This window comes from Salvelinus fontinalis, chromosome 23, assembly GCF_029448725.1.
Source record: "Salvelinus fontinalis isolate EN_2023a chromosome 23, ASM2944872v1, whole genome shotgun sequence".
Taxonomy (NCBI): domain Eukaryota; kingdom Metazoa; phylum Chordata; class Actinopteri; order Salmoniformes; family Salmonidae; genus Salvelinus; species Salvelinus fontinalis.
Genome location: NC_074687.1, coordinates 7,168,526 through 7,185,120, shown reverse-complemented (window position 1 = coordinate 7,185,120; position 16,595 = coordinate 7,168,526). Strand labels below are relative to the sequence as shown.

General features: G+C 43.4%; 1 protein-coding gene across 2 annotated transcripts in view; it reads left to right on the top strand.

Annotated features, from left to right (window-relative positions):
• Nucleotides 1–16,595, top strand: part of LOC129820793 (collagen alpha-2(IV) chain-like) — a 130,900-nt gene that overhangs the window by 392 nt on the left and 113,913 nt on the right. For both annotated transcript variants that reach the window (XM_055877761.1, XM_055877760.1), the window contains exons 2-3: nt 134–274; nt 374–425. In XM_055877761.1, the coding sequence (XP_055733736.1) occupies nt 237–274; nt 374–425 (90 nt within the window). In that variant the 5' untranslated portion in view covers nt 134–236. The remainder of the gene's footprint in view (nt 1–133; nt 275–373; nt 426–16,595) is intronic.

Sequence of the window (16,595 nt, the reverse complement as noted above, 5' to 3'; positions counted from 1 at the left end):
GACAACAATATTGTGCGTTTCAAAAACGTTTACGCACGCGCGCGGCGAACGCAGTAATTTTTTCGACATTAACGATATATACTTTTATAATGTCATGTTGTTCAACAAATAAATGCCATGTTTTTTGTCTCAGTTGTGTTCGTGGCCTGCCCGACATGCATTAGGGCTGCCACTAAACCTGGAGAAGAACACTAGGTGCAGTAGGAATTAAGTTTGAAGTTCGGATAAGTGGGGCAATGCAGGCAACACACCAGAGAGAACTGAAGAACCTGAGGCAAGTGCTCAGTGGGCTCTATTATGTTGTTATGTGTTGTGGAACACCGTTGTCTGTGTAAAATGTATATTAACTCATTCACTCTCCCTTTCCTTTTAGGTTTCTGCTTCTATGTTTTTCGGTGGCCATCCTAGCGTCGGGAGTTGACGCAGTAAGTTTTATTTTCAACTCATCATGCGGTGAGGAGGGGGGGGGGGGGGGGGCAGTATTGTTGACGAGGGGACAGCTGTGGGCACTTTGCATTTAACATTATATGCACGCTGGTTGCTTGCTTCTTGGAGCAGTGGGCATGCCAGCTGAACTCGCAGCCAAGTCACCGACGACACAAGTCGGTATTCGATCTATGTCTGAGGACGTTGGGAGATGAAGTGGAAACCGGCCACTAGGGGCAAAAGTGAGCGCTGTTACCTTGAAGTAGGTTTCGGTAGGCATCTGACTCTGATTCCAAAGGTTGCAAGTTAGAATCCAGTGATAGAAAGCTGTTTTTAGTATTTTTGTTTTAAGCCTATCCCAAGCCTTAAACCTTACCGTAACCATTCAAAGTTAATGCCCAACCTTAAGAATTTGGAGTTAATGCTTGAATTTAAGCATCCGCCTATAATTCCAAAGGTTGCAAGTTTGAATCCATCAATAGAAAGCTGTTTTTGAGATTTTTGTTTTAAGCCTATTCCAAACTTCAACCCTTGCCATAACCATTTGAAGTTAATGTCCAACCGTAAGAATTTTCCCTGGATGTTAATTCTGATGTGAGACTGTGAGAGCTGCTAGAAACCTGATTGTCTCTAGGGCCTGTTTCTCACTGCGCTGCTTTAACTGGTTTTGTCGTTTTTTCACATTTGTTACTTTCCTGCCAAGACATCTGTGGGATGATTTTCTACAGAACTTATTTTGAGGGAGAAATAACTATCATTGCAGTGTCCCATTTAATTTAGATTGCAATATGTAGGGGTAATGACAACTGGCACAGTTTGAGAGCAGTTCAGGATGTGTCACATAGAATTTGCTTTTCAGACGTAGCTACATCTTTGGTTGGGTGATGTTCCCATTTATTGCAGATATTGAAGCTATATTAGCTAGAGCAACTTTACATATAATAAATACCGTGTGAAGTGAGGTGCATTCTATAAGCATTTTCCTGTGAGATGGTAAGAACCCTCACCTGTGCTAACACTATCTTGTCACCTGTGTACCATGTGACCAGTGACCTATAACCCCATGTTAGAGTCCCCCTAGTGTAAGTTAAAACATCCCTAGACAGACAATATACACAAGACATTAAATGAGCACATACAGGAAGGCCAAAATGACTCCTACACCATGTCCTAAGGGGACATCCACAATTTGGTTTGGTTCATCGCTGTTCTGATGAGACCCCATCCTTCCTCACACACTCTCTCTAACCTTCTCAAATATTTTGTAAGAAAGAGGTACCTGATCAGGTAATTACGGTGATGTCTGTTTGGTTTAAAAGCTGAAGTGAACTGCTGACCACTGCAGTGTTGTGGTTAGGGGTTACGGGTTGTGACCCCGGTACTGTTGACCTCTGTGGTTAAACATCATAAAACCCTAAATGATTAGTCATGGTGACTATCCGCTAATAAAATCATCTCTCTACTAGCTCTCACAGTCTCATGTCAGAATTAGACGTCCATCCATGTTTCTCAAATGTCAAATTTTTAAGTATTTAAGGTTAGTTTCAGGCATTAACTCCAAAGTCTTAAGGTTAGGAATTAGCTCAGAATGGTTAAGGTAAGGACTGGGATAGGCTTAAAACAGCTTTCTTGGGCCCCTGAATGGCACAGCGGTCTAACGCACTGCATCGCAGACCTGGGTTCGATCCCGGGCTGTATCCCGGGCTTTATCACATCCGGCTGTGATCGGGAATCCCATAGGGCGGTGCACAATTGGCCCAGCGTCATCCCGGTTAGGGTAGTGTTTGGCCGGGGGGCTCATCACGCTCTAGCAACTCCTTGTTGCAGGCTGACCTCGGTTGTCAGTTGAACGGTGATTCCTCCAACACATTGGTGCGGCTGGGTTCCAGGTTAAGTGGGCGGGTGTTAAGAAGCCTGGTTTGGCGGGTCATGTTTCAGAGGACGCATGACTCGACCTTCGCCTCCCGAGCCCGTTGGGGATTTGCAGTGATGAGACGAGATTGAAATAATACAAAATAACGTCTTTCTATCGCTGGTTTCGAACTTGCAACTTTTGGAATCAGAAGCATGGATTGATGTCAAATACTGACTTGAATCATGGGTGACCTGGCTGCCCTCCTCCCTGTTCTTAAGTCAAAAAGTGTGTGCCACTATGTGTGCATTCTCTTACTCACGGTGTGTGTGTGGGCAGCTTCTTGAGGAATGATTACCCACCTCCCAGACTGTCTCTGTATTACATTCAGCAGATTGACTTTGACCTACATGTAGATCTGTCAGTAGGGCTGGGCGATATGGCCAAAATATTATATTCCGGTATTTAAAATTGGACGGTTTGACGGTGTTTTTAGTTTTGAATAATAACAGTTCTACGTTTGCTATATGAGTAGTGAGTGATCAAAGGGTGGCAACACATACATTCCAAGTTATTTCAATGAGTCTTTCTCCATTCTGATTGTTTTATACTGTTCAATTCAACTTCAACCAAAAAAAAAATCAGCACTTATCACTTCTGCATTTCCTGCACTCAGTTGCAGTGGTGGAAAAAGAACCCAATTATCATACTTGAGTAAAAGTAAAGATACATTAATAGAAAATTGCTCAAGTTAACATGAGTCACCCAGTAAAATAGTACTTGAGTAAAAGTCTAAAAGTATTTGGTTTTAAATATACTTAAGTATCAAAAGTAAATGTAATTGATAAAATGTACTTAAGTATCAAAAGTAAAAGTATAAATCGTATGAAATTCCTTATATTAAGCAAACCAGATGGCACCATTTTCTTGTTTTTTTTAATTTACGGATAGCCAGGGGCACACTCCAATACTCAGCCATAATTTATAAATAAAGCATTTGTGTTTAGTGAATCCTCCAGATCAGAGGCATTAGATGACCAGGGATATTCTCTCGATAAGTGCGTGAAATGGACCATTTTCCTGTCCTGCTAAGCATTCAAAATGTAACGAATACTTTTAGGTGTCAGGGAAAATGTGTGGATTAAAACGTACGTTATTTTCTTTAGGAGTGTATTGAAGTAAAAGCAAAAGTTGTCAAAAATATTTAAAAAAAGAGTAAAATAAAGTACATATACCAAAAAAAGTCAAGTAGTACGTGAAAGTGTTTTTACTTAAGTACTTTACACCACTGCTCAATTGAGAATTCCCACACTGCCACATAGGGCTGCATGTTATGGGCAAATAATCTAGGACTTATTTTTAACCAAATGTTGCAACTGTGATTTGACTTGCGAATTTGTGCAAAACTGTTGGAATCATGGAAATATAATGACTATTCTAATTCCATAGTTAGAATAGTAGTGGGCACTTTGAATACATTGTTTTTTGAGACCACCACGAATTAAAATGCCAGGGAGGCGTTATTGTGACAGGGTAGGAACTAAAGTTTTGATAAGTGTTTCCTAGGGGACCCTATAAGCTTTGGCTACATTGCATGTTTTCTCTTAGCTACTTAATGTAGCTAACATTCTTGCTTTGCATATTCCTCTTTGATTTAGAAGATGCTGTTGCACAAACAACATGCTGATTTAAAAATATATTTTTTAAGGAACTCAATCCGGCTTTCAACTAACTCTTGAAAGTTGTAATAGTAAAATTCACAAGGTGCAATTTCAAAATTGGGAAGTCCATCATCAGTTCCTCTTGTCATGTCAGTCATTGCATACCTTAGAGAGCTATTCATAACTTGTCAAAAATGTTTAGATCAACTAGCCCATGCCAGCTAACGTTTTTTAGCCAGGTTTTGTTGCCCATAGATTTTGTTGAAATGTTTGAGTCACTCAAATACCACATAAATAGACCATTAGACATGGCAAAATGAATAGAATTGCAAAAAAAAGTGCTATAAAACAGAAAACCCGTCTCTGCACCCCATGACAACATTTGTAGAATTGTAGGAAATAAGGTTTAAACCTGCAAAATCTTATCTCCGACAACAAGATGGGTGTAAACAGTGTGTGTCATGAACAGTGCTTGTGCCCATAGAAATAGATGTGGCGCGTGCGCAGGATGTTCCCCAATGCTGGAAAGGGGGCCTGAGTGAAACAGTTTGGGCACCCCTGGGCTAGCCTACCAGCTTGAAGGACGACCCTTTGGGGAGCACAGAGATAGATGACTGGCTGGCTGCTACTGTCTGAGCACAGAGATAGATGACTGGCTGGCTGCTACTGTCTGAGCACAGAGATAGATGACTGGCTGGCTGCTACTGTCTGAGCACAGAGATAGATGACTGGCTGGCTGCTACTGTCTGAGCACAGAGATAGATGACTGGCTGGCTGATACTGTCTGAGCACAGAGATAGATGACTGACTGGCTGATACTGTCTGAGCACAGAGATAGATGACTGACTGGCTGCTACTGTCTGAGCACAGAGATAGATGACTGACTGGCTGATACTGTCTGAGCACAGAGATAGATGACTGGCTGATACTGTCTGAGCACAGAGATAGTTGACTGGCTGGCTGATACTGTCTGAGCACAGAGATAGATGACTGACTGGCTGCTACTGTCTGAACACAGAGATAGATGACTGGCTGATACTGTCTGAGCACAGAGATAGTTGACTGGCTGGCTGATACTGTCTGAGCACAGAGATAGATGACTGACTGGCTGATACTGTCTGAGCACAGAGATAGATGACTGGCTGATACTGTCTGAGCACAGAGATAGATGACTGGCTGGCTGCTACTGTCTGAGCACAGAGATAGATGACTGGCTGATACTGTCTGAGCACAGAGATAGATGACTGGCTGGCTGCTACTGTCTGAGCACAGAGATAGATGACTGGCTGGCTGCTACTGTCTGAGCACAGAGATAGATGACTGACTGGCTGATACTGTCTGAGCACAGAGATAGATGACTGGCTGATACTGTCTCAGCACAGAGATAGATGACTGACTGGCTGCTACTGTCTGAGCACAGAGATAGATGACTGGCTGATACTGTCTGAGCACAGAGATAGATGACTGGCTGGCTGCTACTGTCTGAGCACAGAGATAGATGACTGGCTGATACTGTCTGAGCACAGAGATAGTTGACTGGCTGGCTGCTACTGTCTGAGCACAGAGATAGATGACTGACTGGCTGATACTGTCTGAGCACAGAGATAGATGACTGGCTGATACTGTCTGAGCACAGAGATAGATGACTGACTGGCTGATACTGTCTGAGCACAGAGATAGATGACTGACTGATACTGTCTGAGCACAGAGATAGTTGACTGGCTGGCTGCTACTGTCTGAGCACAGAGATAGATGACTGACTGGCTGCTACTGTCTGAGCACAGAGATATATGACTGACTGGCTGCTACTGTCTGAGCACAGAGATAGATGACTGGCTGGCTGCAACTGTCTGAGCACAGAGATAGATGACTGACTGGCTGATACTGTCTGAGCACAGAGATAGATGACTGGCTGGCTGATACTGTCTGAGCACAGAGATAGATGACTGGCTGGCTGATACTGTCTGAGCACAGAGATAGATGACTGACTGACTGATACTGTCTGAGCACAGAGATAGTTGACTGGCTGGCTGCTACTGTCTGAGCACAGAGATAGATGACTGGCTGGCTGCTACTGTCTGAGCACAGAGATAGATGACTGGCTGGCTGATACTGTCTGAGCACAGAGATAGATGACTGACTGGCTGATACTGTCTGAGCACAGAGATAGATGACTGGCTGATACTGTCTGAGCACAGAGATAGTTGACTGGCTGGCTGCTACTGTCTGAGCACAGAGATAGATGACTGACTGCTACTGTCTGAGCACAGAGATAGATGACTGGCTGCTACTGTCTGAGCACAGAGATAGATGACTGGCTGCTACTGTCTGAGCACAGAGATAGATGACTGGCTGGCTGCTACTGTCTGAGCACAGAGATAGATGACTGACTGGCTGCTACTGTCTGAGCACAGAGATATATGACTGGCTGGCTGATACTGTCTGAGCACAGAGATAGATGACTGACTGGCTGATACTGTCTGAGCACAGAGATAGATGACTGGCTGATACTGTCTGAGCACAGAGATAGATGACTGGCTGGCTGCACTGGCTGCTACTGTCTGAGCACAGAGATAGATGACTGGCTGATACTGTCTGAGCACAGAGATAGATGACTGACTGGCTGCTACTGTCTGAGCACAGAGATAGATGACTGACTGGCTGCTACTGTCTGAGCACAGAGATATATGACTGACTGGCTGATACTGTCTGAGCACAGAGATAGATGACTGACTGGCTGATATTGTCTGAGCACAAGGATAGATGACTGGCTGGCTGCTACTGTCTGAGCACAGAGATAGTTGACTGACTGGCTGCTACTGTCTGAGCACAGAGATAGATGACTGACTGATACTGTCTGAGCACAGAGATAGATGACTGGCTGATACTGTCTGAGCACAGAGATAGATGACTGACTGGCTGCTACTGTCTGAGCACAGAGATAGATGACTGGCTGATACTGTCTGAGCACAGAGATAGATGACTGACTGATACTGTCTGAGCACAGAGATAGATGACTGGCTGGCTGATACTGTCTGAGCACAGAGATAGATGACTGACTGGCTGATACTGTCTGAGCACAGAGATAGATGACTGACTGCTACTGTCTGAGCACAGAGATAGATGACTGACTGATACTGTCTGAGCACAGAGATAGATGACTGACTGGCTGATACTGTCTGAGCACAGAGATAGATGACTGACTGATACTGTCTGAGCACAGAGATAGATGACTGGCTGGCTGCTACTGTCTGAGCACAGAGATAGATGACTGACTGGCTGCTACTGTCTGAGCACAGAGATATATGACTGGCTGGCTGATACTGTCTGAGCACAGAGATAGATGACTGACTGGCTGATACTGTCTGAGCACAGAGATAGATGACTGGCTGATACTGTCTGAGCACAGAGATAGATGACTGGCTGGCTGCACTGGCTGCTACTGTCTGAGCACAGAGATAGATGACTGGCTGATACTGTCTGAGCACAGAGATAGATGACTGACTGGCTGCTACTGTCTGAGCACAGAGATAGATGACTGACTGGCTGCTACTGTCTGAGCACAGAGATATATGACTGACTGGCTGATACTGTCTGAGCACAGAGATAGATGACTGACTGGCTGATATTGTCTGAGCACAAGGATAGATGACTGGCTGGCTGCTACTGTCTGAGCACAGAGATAGTTGACTGACTGGCTGCTACTGTCTGAGCACAGAGATAGATGACTGACTGATACTGTCTGAGCACAGAGATAGATGACTGGCTGATACTGTCTGAGCACAGAGATAGATGACTGACTGGCTGCTACTGTCTGAGCACAGAGATAGATGACTGGCTGATACTGTCTGAGCACAGAGATAGATGACTGACTGATACTGTCTGAGCACAGAGATAGATGACTGGCTGGCTGATACTGTCTGAGCACAGAGATAGATGACTGACTGGCTGATACTGTCTGAGCACAGAGATAGATGACTGACTGATACTGTCTGAGCACAGAGATAGATGACTGACTGATACTGTCTGAGCACAGAGATAGATGACTGACTGGCTGATACTGTCTGAGCACAGAGATAGATGACTGACTGATACTGTCTGAGCACAGAGATAGATGACTGGCTGGCTGCTACTGTCTGAGCACAGAGATAGATGACTGACTGATACTGTCTGAGCACAGAGATAGATGACTGGCTGGCTGCTACTGTCTGAGCACAGAGATAGATGACTGGCTGCTACTGTCTGAGCACAGAGATAGATGACTGGCTGCTACTGTCTGAGCACAGATGAGATTAAATAATAAGTCATCAATAAAATAACAAAATATACACAACACTGAAATATTTTATTAAAGTAATGTGAATAAATGATGGTTTATTAGTAGGTGATAAGCAGTAATTGGCAGTCACTATCATCATTGGGGTTTTATTGATTAAATAATAAAGTTATCATAATACTAAAAACAAATATGTAATATACAACCAAAATATTTGATTAATGTAAAGTAATGTGAATAAATGATGGTTAGAGCCTAATAAGTGCTAGTAATGTGCAGTCACTACCATAAATGGCTTTATTCTGTGTTTTTATAGCATTTAACCTGTATTGTTTTAAAAAATCTAAACAGAAAAGAAAAAAAAATTCAAACCGAACCTAAACTGAACCGAGCTCAAAAAGCACTAATCGCTAGATTTGAGAGAGATTCCCATTAGAGAACTATAAACGTTCCCAGAGAGTTCTAACTTGTCATAAAACTTGTGAAGGATGTTGAGAAAGGAGATAGGGAGGAGGAATAAACAAGGCCAGCTTGTTACCCAGAGCTAATAGCCAGTTAAAAAGGCCTATCATGTTTTTATTCTTTTTATCCTCTGTTTCCTTGGACATATTCATTTCACATGGGCCGTTTTATTCTGTCCTGTTTCTTCACACCCTTCCCGTGTGGTGGTCTTACCATGCCCATTATGCATGCATTCCCTCAGTGTGTGTGCGTGTGTGCATGTGTTTGTGTGTGCATATGTGCCCACACGCCCATGTATGTGTGTTTGTGTGTGTGTGCTTGGTCCTGTTTGCCTCGATCAGGAATGTTTGTGCCAGATATGGTCAGAAGATGTGAGTGTTATCATCTGCAACACAACCTTTAGTATCATACCCTGACTTTCTATGAGTTAAAGATTTTTGAGGCCAGATGATGAAAAGGCTTGTTGTGCTAGTCTCTTATCAGATTTGGTCTCAACCTGATGACAAACGTGTGACATGGCTCTCTGTGCAGTCTTTATATTTTGCTACTTTAGGCCAAGCCTCTAATACCACTGATACCAGGACAGAACAAGGGCTATTTTTAGACAGGCAGCATCCAAGACTACACTGTTTTCAATTCAGCATTGGGACATTTTCAGATTCAGCAAATGTCACTGTTTAGTTTAGTTTATTAGGATCCCCATTAGCTACTGCACATGCAGCAGCTACTCTTCCTGGGGTCCACATACAATGTACAAATACATGACAAAGTACAGACCAGTAATAGACAAGAACAACATAAGATATTACATTTAAATAAAACATGCAAATTAAATAAGAGTTATATATAGGAAAGACACCAAGAGACAACAAAAATACTATGTACACTATCAGGGCCGGTACGATATCAGGGTTCGGTACGATACGGTACAATGGTGTCACGGTTCGGTACGGTTTCGATACATTGACAAAATAAATGCCTGAGAAATGTATAATTTGTATTTAGATTTTCCATTTATTATAATAGTAAACATGGGTAGCTTGAATTCCTAGGAGCATATGAAAACAAAGGGACAACAAGAACCAGCAGTGCCTGCCATATGACATGAAATAAAATAATCATTTAAAACAGAACTTCAACAGCAGTGCATAGTCCAGCAGCATATATCAGAATTAAGTCACATAGCAGTGCCTTAAACAAAATGGGACCACTTGAAACATGTTACTTCCAAAGAAGAAAAAATATAATTTGTACCTGAGAAAATGTATTTTCTATTTTCCTTGTATAACAATAACTAACATTGGGTGGCTAGGCTTTTAGCAGCATAGGCTGCTACACAAAACAGCAGTGCCTGCCTTATAACATAAAACAATAAAATAGTCATTTAAATAACAACTTCAACAAGAGTGCATAGTCCAGCAACATATTGAAACACTTTGTCACATAGCAGTGCCTTAAACAAAATAGGACCACTTGAGACTAGTTACTTGAATTTTTATTTTAATAAAAACATTTTGATCCGATTTTAAAGTTTTTCTTTAAGAATGTTAGTCTATCCACATGATCTGCAGTGAGCACAGATCGGCTTGCTGTGACAATGTAAGCCGCTGTGGAGAATACCCTCTCGCTAGGGTCAGAGGTCCCAGGCACAGTCAGGTAGCGCCTTGCTTACATGGCAACATGAGAGTATATTAACTCTTTGGTCTTCCACCATGTAAGATGATCAGCATCCAGGGGAATACAGTCCACTTCCCTGTATGAGGTCACCTCCTCCTCTATGACCTTGACCTTTGACTTGGTTCCCTGCTCATGGGTCGTGAACAACTCCCCAAAAAGCTCAGCCATGGCAGACTTCTTTTCTGGAGGAGAACCCATGACGTCTGTCGTCTCTGGAGAGGGGTTGGCTCCTGTGGTATCTGTGGCTTGACCCTGCAGAATTAAATTAGATGAAAATTACTATGAAGTGGTTTTAAAAATATGATTTGTTGTTAGAAATATATATCAGATACTATTATGACAATTACAATTATTACTTTATAATGAATTGTTAAATCACTAATTAATAAAATAATAAATGTCACATTAACAAAATAAATACTTTACTTGTTGTATATGGGTCACAATCTCTGCTGTGAGTTCATTGTAGACTCTCAGACGAGCAGTAGCATCCAGGTGCAGCAGGGACTTGAACCGGGGGTCCGAAGCGGTGCTCTTGTGTAAGAAGTCTTGGACACCAGGGTCAGCATATCTAAGCTCCAGGTTAACTCTGACCTATCATCAGATCATGATATTTTGTTCTTTCACACCAAGGCTTGGTGATTATCAAGGCCAGGAGTGTTGGAAAGATTTAAAACTGAGGAACTATCATTTGCAATGTATGTTAAAACTTTGTTTACAGACAAACAAATATACTTTGTTTACAAAATGTGAGGCGAAGAAAAAATGACGGAGAAGCTCAGCTTACAGTATTAGTGGTGGATGTGGTGAATTAGGACAATCAATATCAGACATTGCAAATGGGCTCTTTCCTACATTTGCACACAGCTGGCCAGGTAAATTACTGTAATTAATACATTCATTAACAGAAATTAATGTAACCAAATGACAGGATTAACAGTATATTTACTAGGCCTACTGGTGACATATGTAATGGGGAATTGATACAAAAAAATAAACTATCAAAGGGCAAGCAATTCACAAAATTAAACAATGAATACGAAAGAATTGCACTGTGCACCCGACAACTTTTATTTTCCAATTCGCAAACCAGAGATCTGTTATATAATGACAAGATGCTCCAAGATGCTCATGTTTCTGCCCTAACAAAGGGAGTCATGGTCCCAAAGGCGGAAAGGCAGGCAACAAGTTTAGGTCTGCATATTATACCATATAAACGCATTGGGTTTATTCTGGACAGATTTGCCTCTTCCTCTGCTGAAACTCTCTCACCAGAGAAAGCATCCGAGTGTGCGAAACAGCGCCCCTCTGTCTTACTATATCTTGCCCATGTATCTGATGCTGTCTGGCCAGAAATAGTATGACATGCCAGGTCACCAAGAAAATAAATTTATTGTTTAACAACACACACATTATTCTCCAGATACTGACAGTTTGCACTTGGTGGCCTATAGCAGCACAATAAAAGAAGACGCTTCAGATGAGGCAGGTGAACCTGCAACCACAGGACTTCCACTTCATTTGTCATGAGATCCTCTCTGAGCTTTACAGGAATATGGCTCTGAACATATACAGTGACACCTCCCCCATGGTCATTCCTGTCTTTTCTATAGATGTTATATCCTTGTAACCCTAACTGCTGTATCATCAAGGGTGCTGTTAAAGTCTCAGAAATGGCTAATATATTAATATTATCTAAGATTAGCAAATGACTAATCTAGGGATTGTAGGGATTTTCGAGCAGATTACATTCAGCAGATGCCTTATCTGGTTTAGCATGTCTGCAGTAGGGTGCTCTATTCTTTGTGCCAATCTCTTCTGATTGGTGTGTTGTCCTGTTAACATAGGAGGCAGTGGGGTGGGCGGGTGCTGTCCACTCTGGAAGCCCAATGTTGCAGGGTGGAGCTGGCCTCTCTGAATGGGGCCTGGTGGTGTAAACATTGTCAAAGAGAGCACAGCTTCTAGACAGCGCAGCGTTGTTGCTCTGAATAATGTGGAAGGGCACATCTCCACGTGGCAACTACGTGGACATAGTGATTTTGGTGTTAGGAAATCTCTCTGCAGCTCTGGCTGCCACCTGCGGCATTGCAGGAGCTACATGTTCTCTTATTGCCACCAAACCATTAGTACCGGAGGGAATTTTCAAGGCACTTGCTGTTGCTAGGCACCATAGCTTTCTGACTGACATGCCAGAGAATAGCAGTTATTCTCTGAGAAATTTCCAATTGGAGTCACTTAAAATGAAGGTCATTGTGGTCTGTGGTGTCTGGAGTGATGTTCTTTAGATGGAGTGGGGTGGGGACTACAGGTGGCTCCAGTTGTGGTCTGGTAGTGAGGGTTATAGTAGGCTCCAGTTGTGCACGCACGCACGCACGCACGCACGCACACACACACACACACACACACACACACACACACACACACACACACACACACACACACACACACAGACACACACACACACACACACACACACACACACACACACACACACACACACACACACACACACACACACACACACAAACACACACACACACACACAGACACACACACAGACAGGGGTTTTATGTGTGACCTCCCAGCAGAGGAGAGGAAGGGTTCGTTAGCAGTAACGTTAACAGGATGTTTACTGTAGGACTCTTGCAGTGACTTGAGATTGTCCTGTTTGGAGAATATATTTACAGATGTGTCTCAGCCTAGCGGAATGAGGATGAGAGGATCATGTTGTCAGCGGATGTCTGAGTTGATGGGAAGCGTGTTTGGTCCAGTGGGGTGTGTAATTGGAGGAACAGTATATTTCTGGATGCAGAATATTTAACCTGGCAAACAGTCAGGGACATCTGCTCTAGCGATTATTGGCTTCTTAAGTACATAACAATGAACAATATTCCTGCTCGTAGTTTGTTACTACTCCTTCTGTAAAATCAGCAGTTATCCTCGACACAGTAACCAGGAGAAGTGTGGTAGTACCTAAAGGAGTGGCAGTAACCAGGAGAAGTGTGGTAGTACCTAAAAGAGTGGCAGTAAACAAGAGAAGTGTGGTAGTACCTAAAGGAGTGGCAGTAACCAGGAGAAGTGTGGTAGTACCAAAAGGAGTGGCAGTAACCAGGAGAAGTGTGGTAGTACCAAAAGGAGTGGCAGTAAACAGGAGAAGTGTGGTAGTACCTAAAGGAGTGGCAGTTACCAGGAGAAGTGTGGTAGTAACTAAAGGAGTGGCAGTAACCAGGAGAAGTGTGGTAGGACGCAGGAGTGGCAGTAACTAGAAGAAGTGCGATAGTAACTAATGGAGTGGCAGTAAACAGAAGTGGCAGTAACCAGGAGAAGTGTGATAGTAACTAAAGGAGTGGCAGTAACCAGGAGAAGTGTGGTAGGACGCAGGAGTGGCAGTAACTAGAAGAAGTGTGATAGTAACTAATGGAGTGGCAGTAACCAGCTGTGGCAGTAACCAGGAGAATTGTGATAGTAACTAAAGGAGTGGCAGTAACCAGGAGAAGTGTGGTAGTACCTAAAGGAGTGGCAGTAACCAGGAGAAGTGTGGTAGTAACTAAAGGAGTGGCAGTAACCAGGAGAAGTGTGGTAGGACGCAGGAGTGGCAGTAACTAGAAGAAGTGTGATACTAACTAAAGGAGTGGCAGTAACCAGAAGTGGCAGTAACCAGGAGAAGTGTGATAGTAACTAAAGGAGTGACAGTAACCAGGAGAAGTGTGGTAGTAACTAAAGGAGTGGCAGTAACCAGGAGAAGTGTGGTAGTAACTAAAGGAGTGGCAGTAACCAGGAGAAGTGTGATAGTAAGCAGGAGTGGCAGTAACCAGGAGAAGTCTAGCAGTAACCAGGGGTGGCAGTAACCAGGAGAAGTGTGATAGTAACTAAAGGAGTGGCAGTAACCAGGAGTGGCAGTAACCAGGAGAAGTGTGATAGTAACTAAAGGAGTGGCAGTAACCAGGTGTTGCAGTAACCAGGAGAATTGTGGTAGTAACTAAAGGAGTGGCAGTAACCAGGAGAAGTGTGGCCTACTGTGAATGCTGTGTTCGTCTAAAGTAGTACCTAGGTCCTGCATGGCATCATTTAATGTTATCCTGTGTCAATGGAGAAATGTGTTGCATTATAAGAAGAAACATTTAGGTGTCGGAAATCCTCCTTGTTGACTCCTAGGGAAGTGTTTGAGTGTTCGTGGATGTGGGCGTATGAATGTACGAGTGTATGTGTGTGAGCGTCAATGCAATCATATTCAGTATATACTGTACATGCTTGCGTGTGTGCAGACATACAGTCCATGCGTGTGTGTGTGTTTTTGGGTCACTCCTCGAGGGGGAGCAGGCTGGCACATGAGTGACCCACCTAAGTGCTCCGTTATTGGGGTGAAGAAGGCCTGCGTCAGGGGTGAAGATGGCCGAAAGAATCCCATGCCAAAAGAATCCCTGCGTTATAAAGAGTACCCTGCAGTAACAATCAGAGGAAGTAGCCATTGTACTGGTCCTCAGGAAGCAGCTAGGAGCCTCAGAGGAGAAGCCTGTGTGTGGAGGAATGGAATGGGGCTTCCAGGTCCCTGTTTGAGCTATAGCCAGTGTGTGTGTGTGTGTGTGTGTGCGCGCGTGCGTGCGTGCGTGCATGCGTGCGAGACTGGGCAGATAGACGGACAGTCAGGAAATGACTGCAGGACATGGCAGTTTGCCTTTGTATTGGTTTATACTGTATATCACTCACTACCTCCAGAAGGTTGTTGACCTATTGAGGATGACCATTTTCATTCCGTCAATTAAGATTCTTTATCCGTTAGTCAAGGAATGGAAAGCTTATTCTTAGTCTAGTCTGGTGGATAGAGTGGGTCTAATGCCCCTCCGCTCATCCCTTCTTGTTCTTCTTCATCCCTTCATCTTCAGCTCAATTCGGTTGGTCTGATCTGAACCAGTCCCGTCAGACAGGGGTGCAGACAGACAGACTCCCCCAAATCTGACATGGGTCAAACTGGAGGATCAGAGTGAAGGTGCTACAAGGAATGTGCTTGACCTGTAGTTTAACTCCACAAGGAATGTACTTGACCTCTAGTTTAACCCCACAAGGAATGTACTTGACCTGTAGTTTAACTCCACAAGGAATGTACTTGACCTGTAGTTTAACCCCACAAGGAATGTACTTGACCTTTAGTTTAACTCCACAAGGAATGTACTTGACCTCTAGTTTAACCCCACAAGGAATGTACTTGACCTGTAGTTTAACTCCACAAGGAATGTACTTGACCTGTAGTTTTACCCCACAAGGAATGTACTTGACCTGTAGTTTAACTCCACAAGGAATGTTCTTGACCTGTAGTTTAACCCCACAAGGAATGTTCTTGACCTCTAGTTTAACCCCACAAGGAATGTACTTGACCTGTAGTTTAACCCCACAAGGAATGTACTTGACCTGTAGTTTAACTCCACAAGGAATGTGCTTGACCTGTAGTTTAACCCCACAAGGAATGTACTTGACCTGTAGTTTAACCCCACAAGGAATGTGCTTGACCTGTAGTTTAACCCCACAAGGAATGTTCTTGACCTGTAGTTTAACTCCACAAGGAATGTGCTTGACCTGTAGTTTAACCCCACAAGGAATGTGCTTGACCTGTAGTTTAACCCCACAAGGAATGTTCTTGACCTGTAGTTTAACTCCACAAGGAATGTGCTTGACCTGTAGATTAACCCCGCAAGGAATGTGCTTGACCTGTAGTTTAACCTCACAAGGAATGTACTTGACCTGTAGTTTAACCCCACAAGGAATGTGCTTGACCTGTAGTTTAACCCCACAAGGAATGTACTTGACCTGTAGTTTAACTCCACAAGGAATGTACTTGACCTGTAGTTTAACCCCACAAGGAATGTACTTGACCTGTAGTTTAACCCCACAAGGAATGTACTTGACTTGTAGTTTAACCCCACAAGGAATGTACTTGACCTGTAGTTTAACCCCACAAGGAATGTACTTGACCTGTAGTTTAACCCCACAAGAAATGTACTTGACCTGTAGTTTAACCCCACAAGGAATGTACTTGACCTCTAGTTTAACCCCACAAGGAATGTTCTTGACCTGTAGTTTAACTCCACAAGGAATGTGCTTGACCTGTAGATTAACCCCACAAGGAATGTGCTTGACCTGTAGTTTAACCTCACAAGGAATGTACTTGACCTGTAGTTTAACCCCACAAGGAATGTGCTTGACCTGTAGTTTAACCCCACAAGGAATGTACTTGACCTGTAGTTTA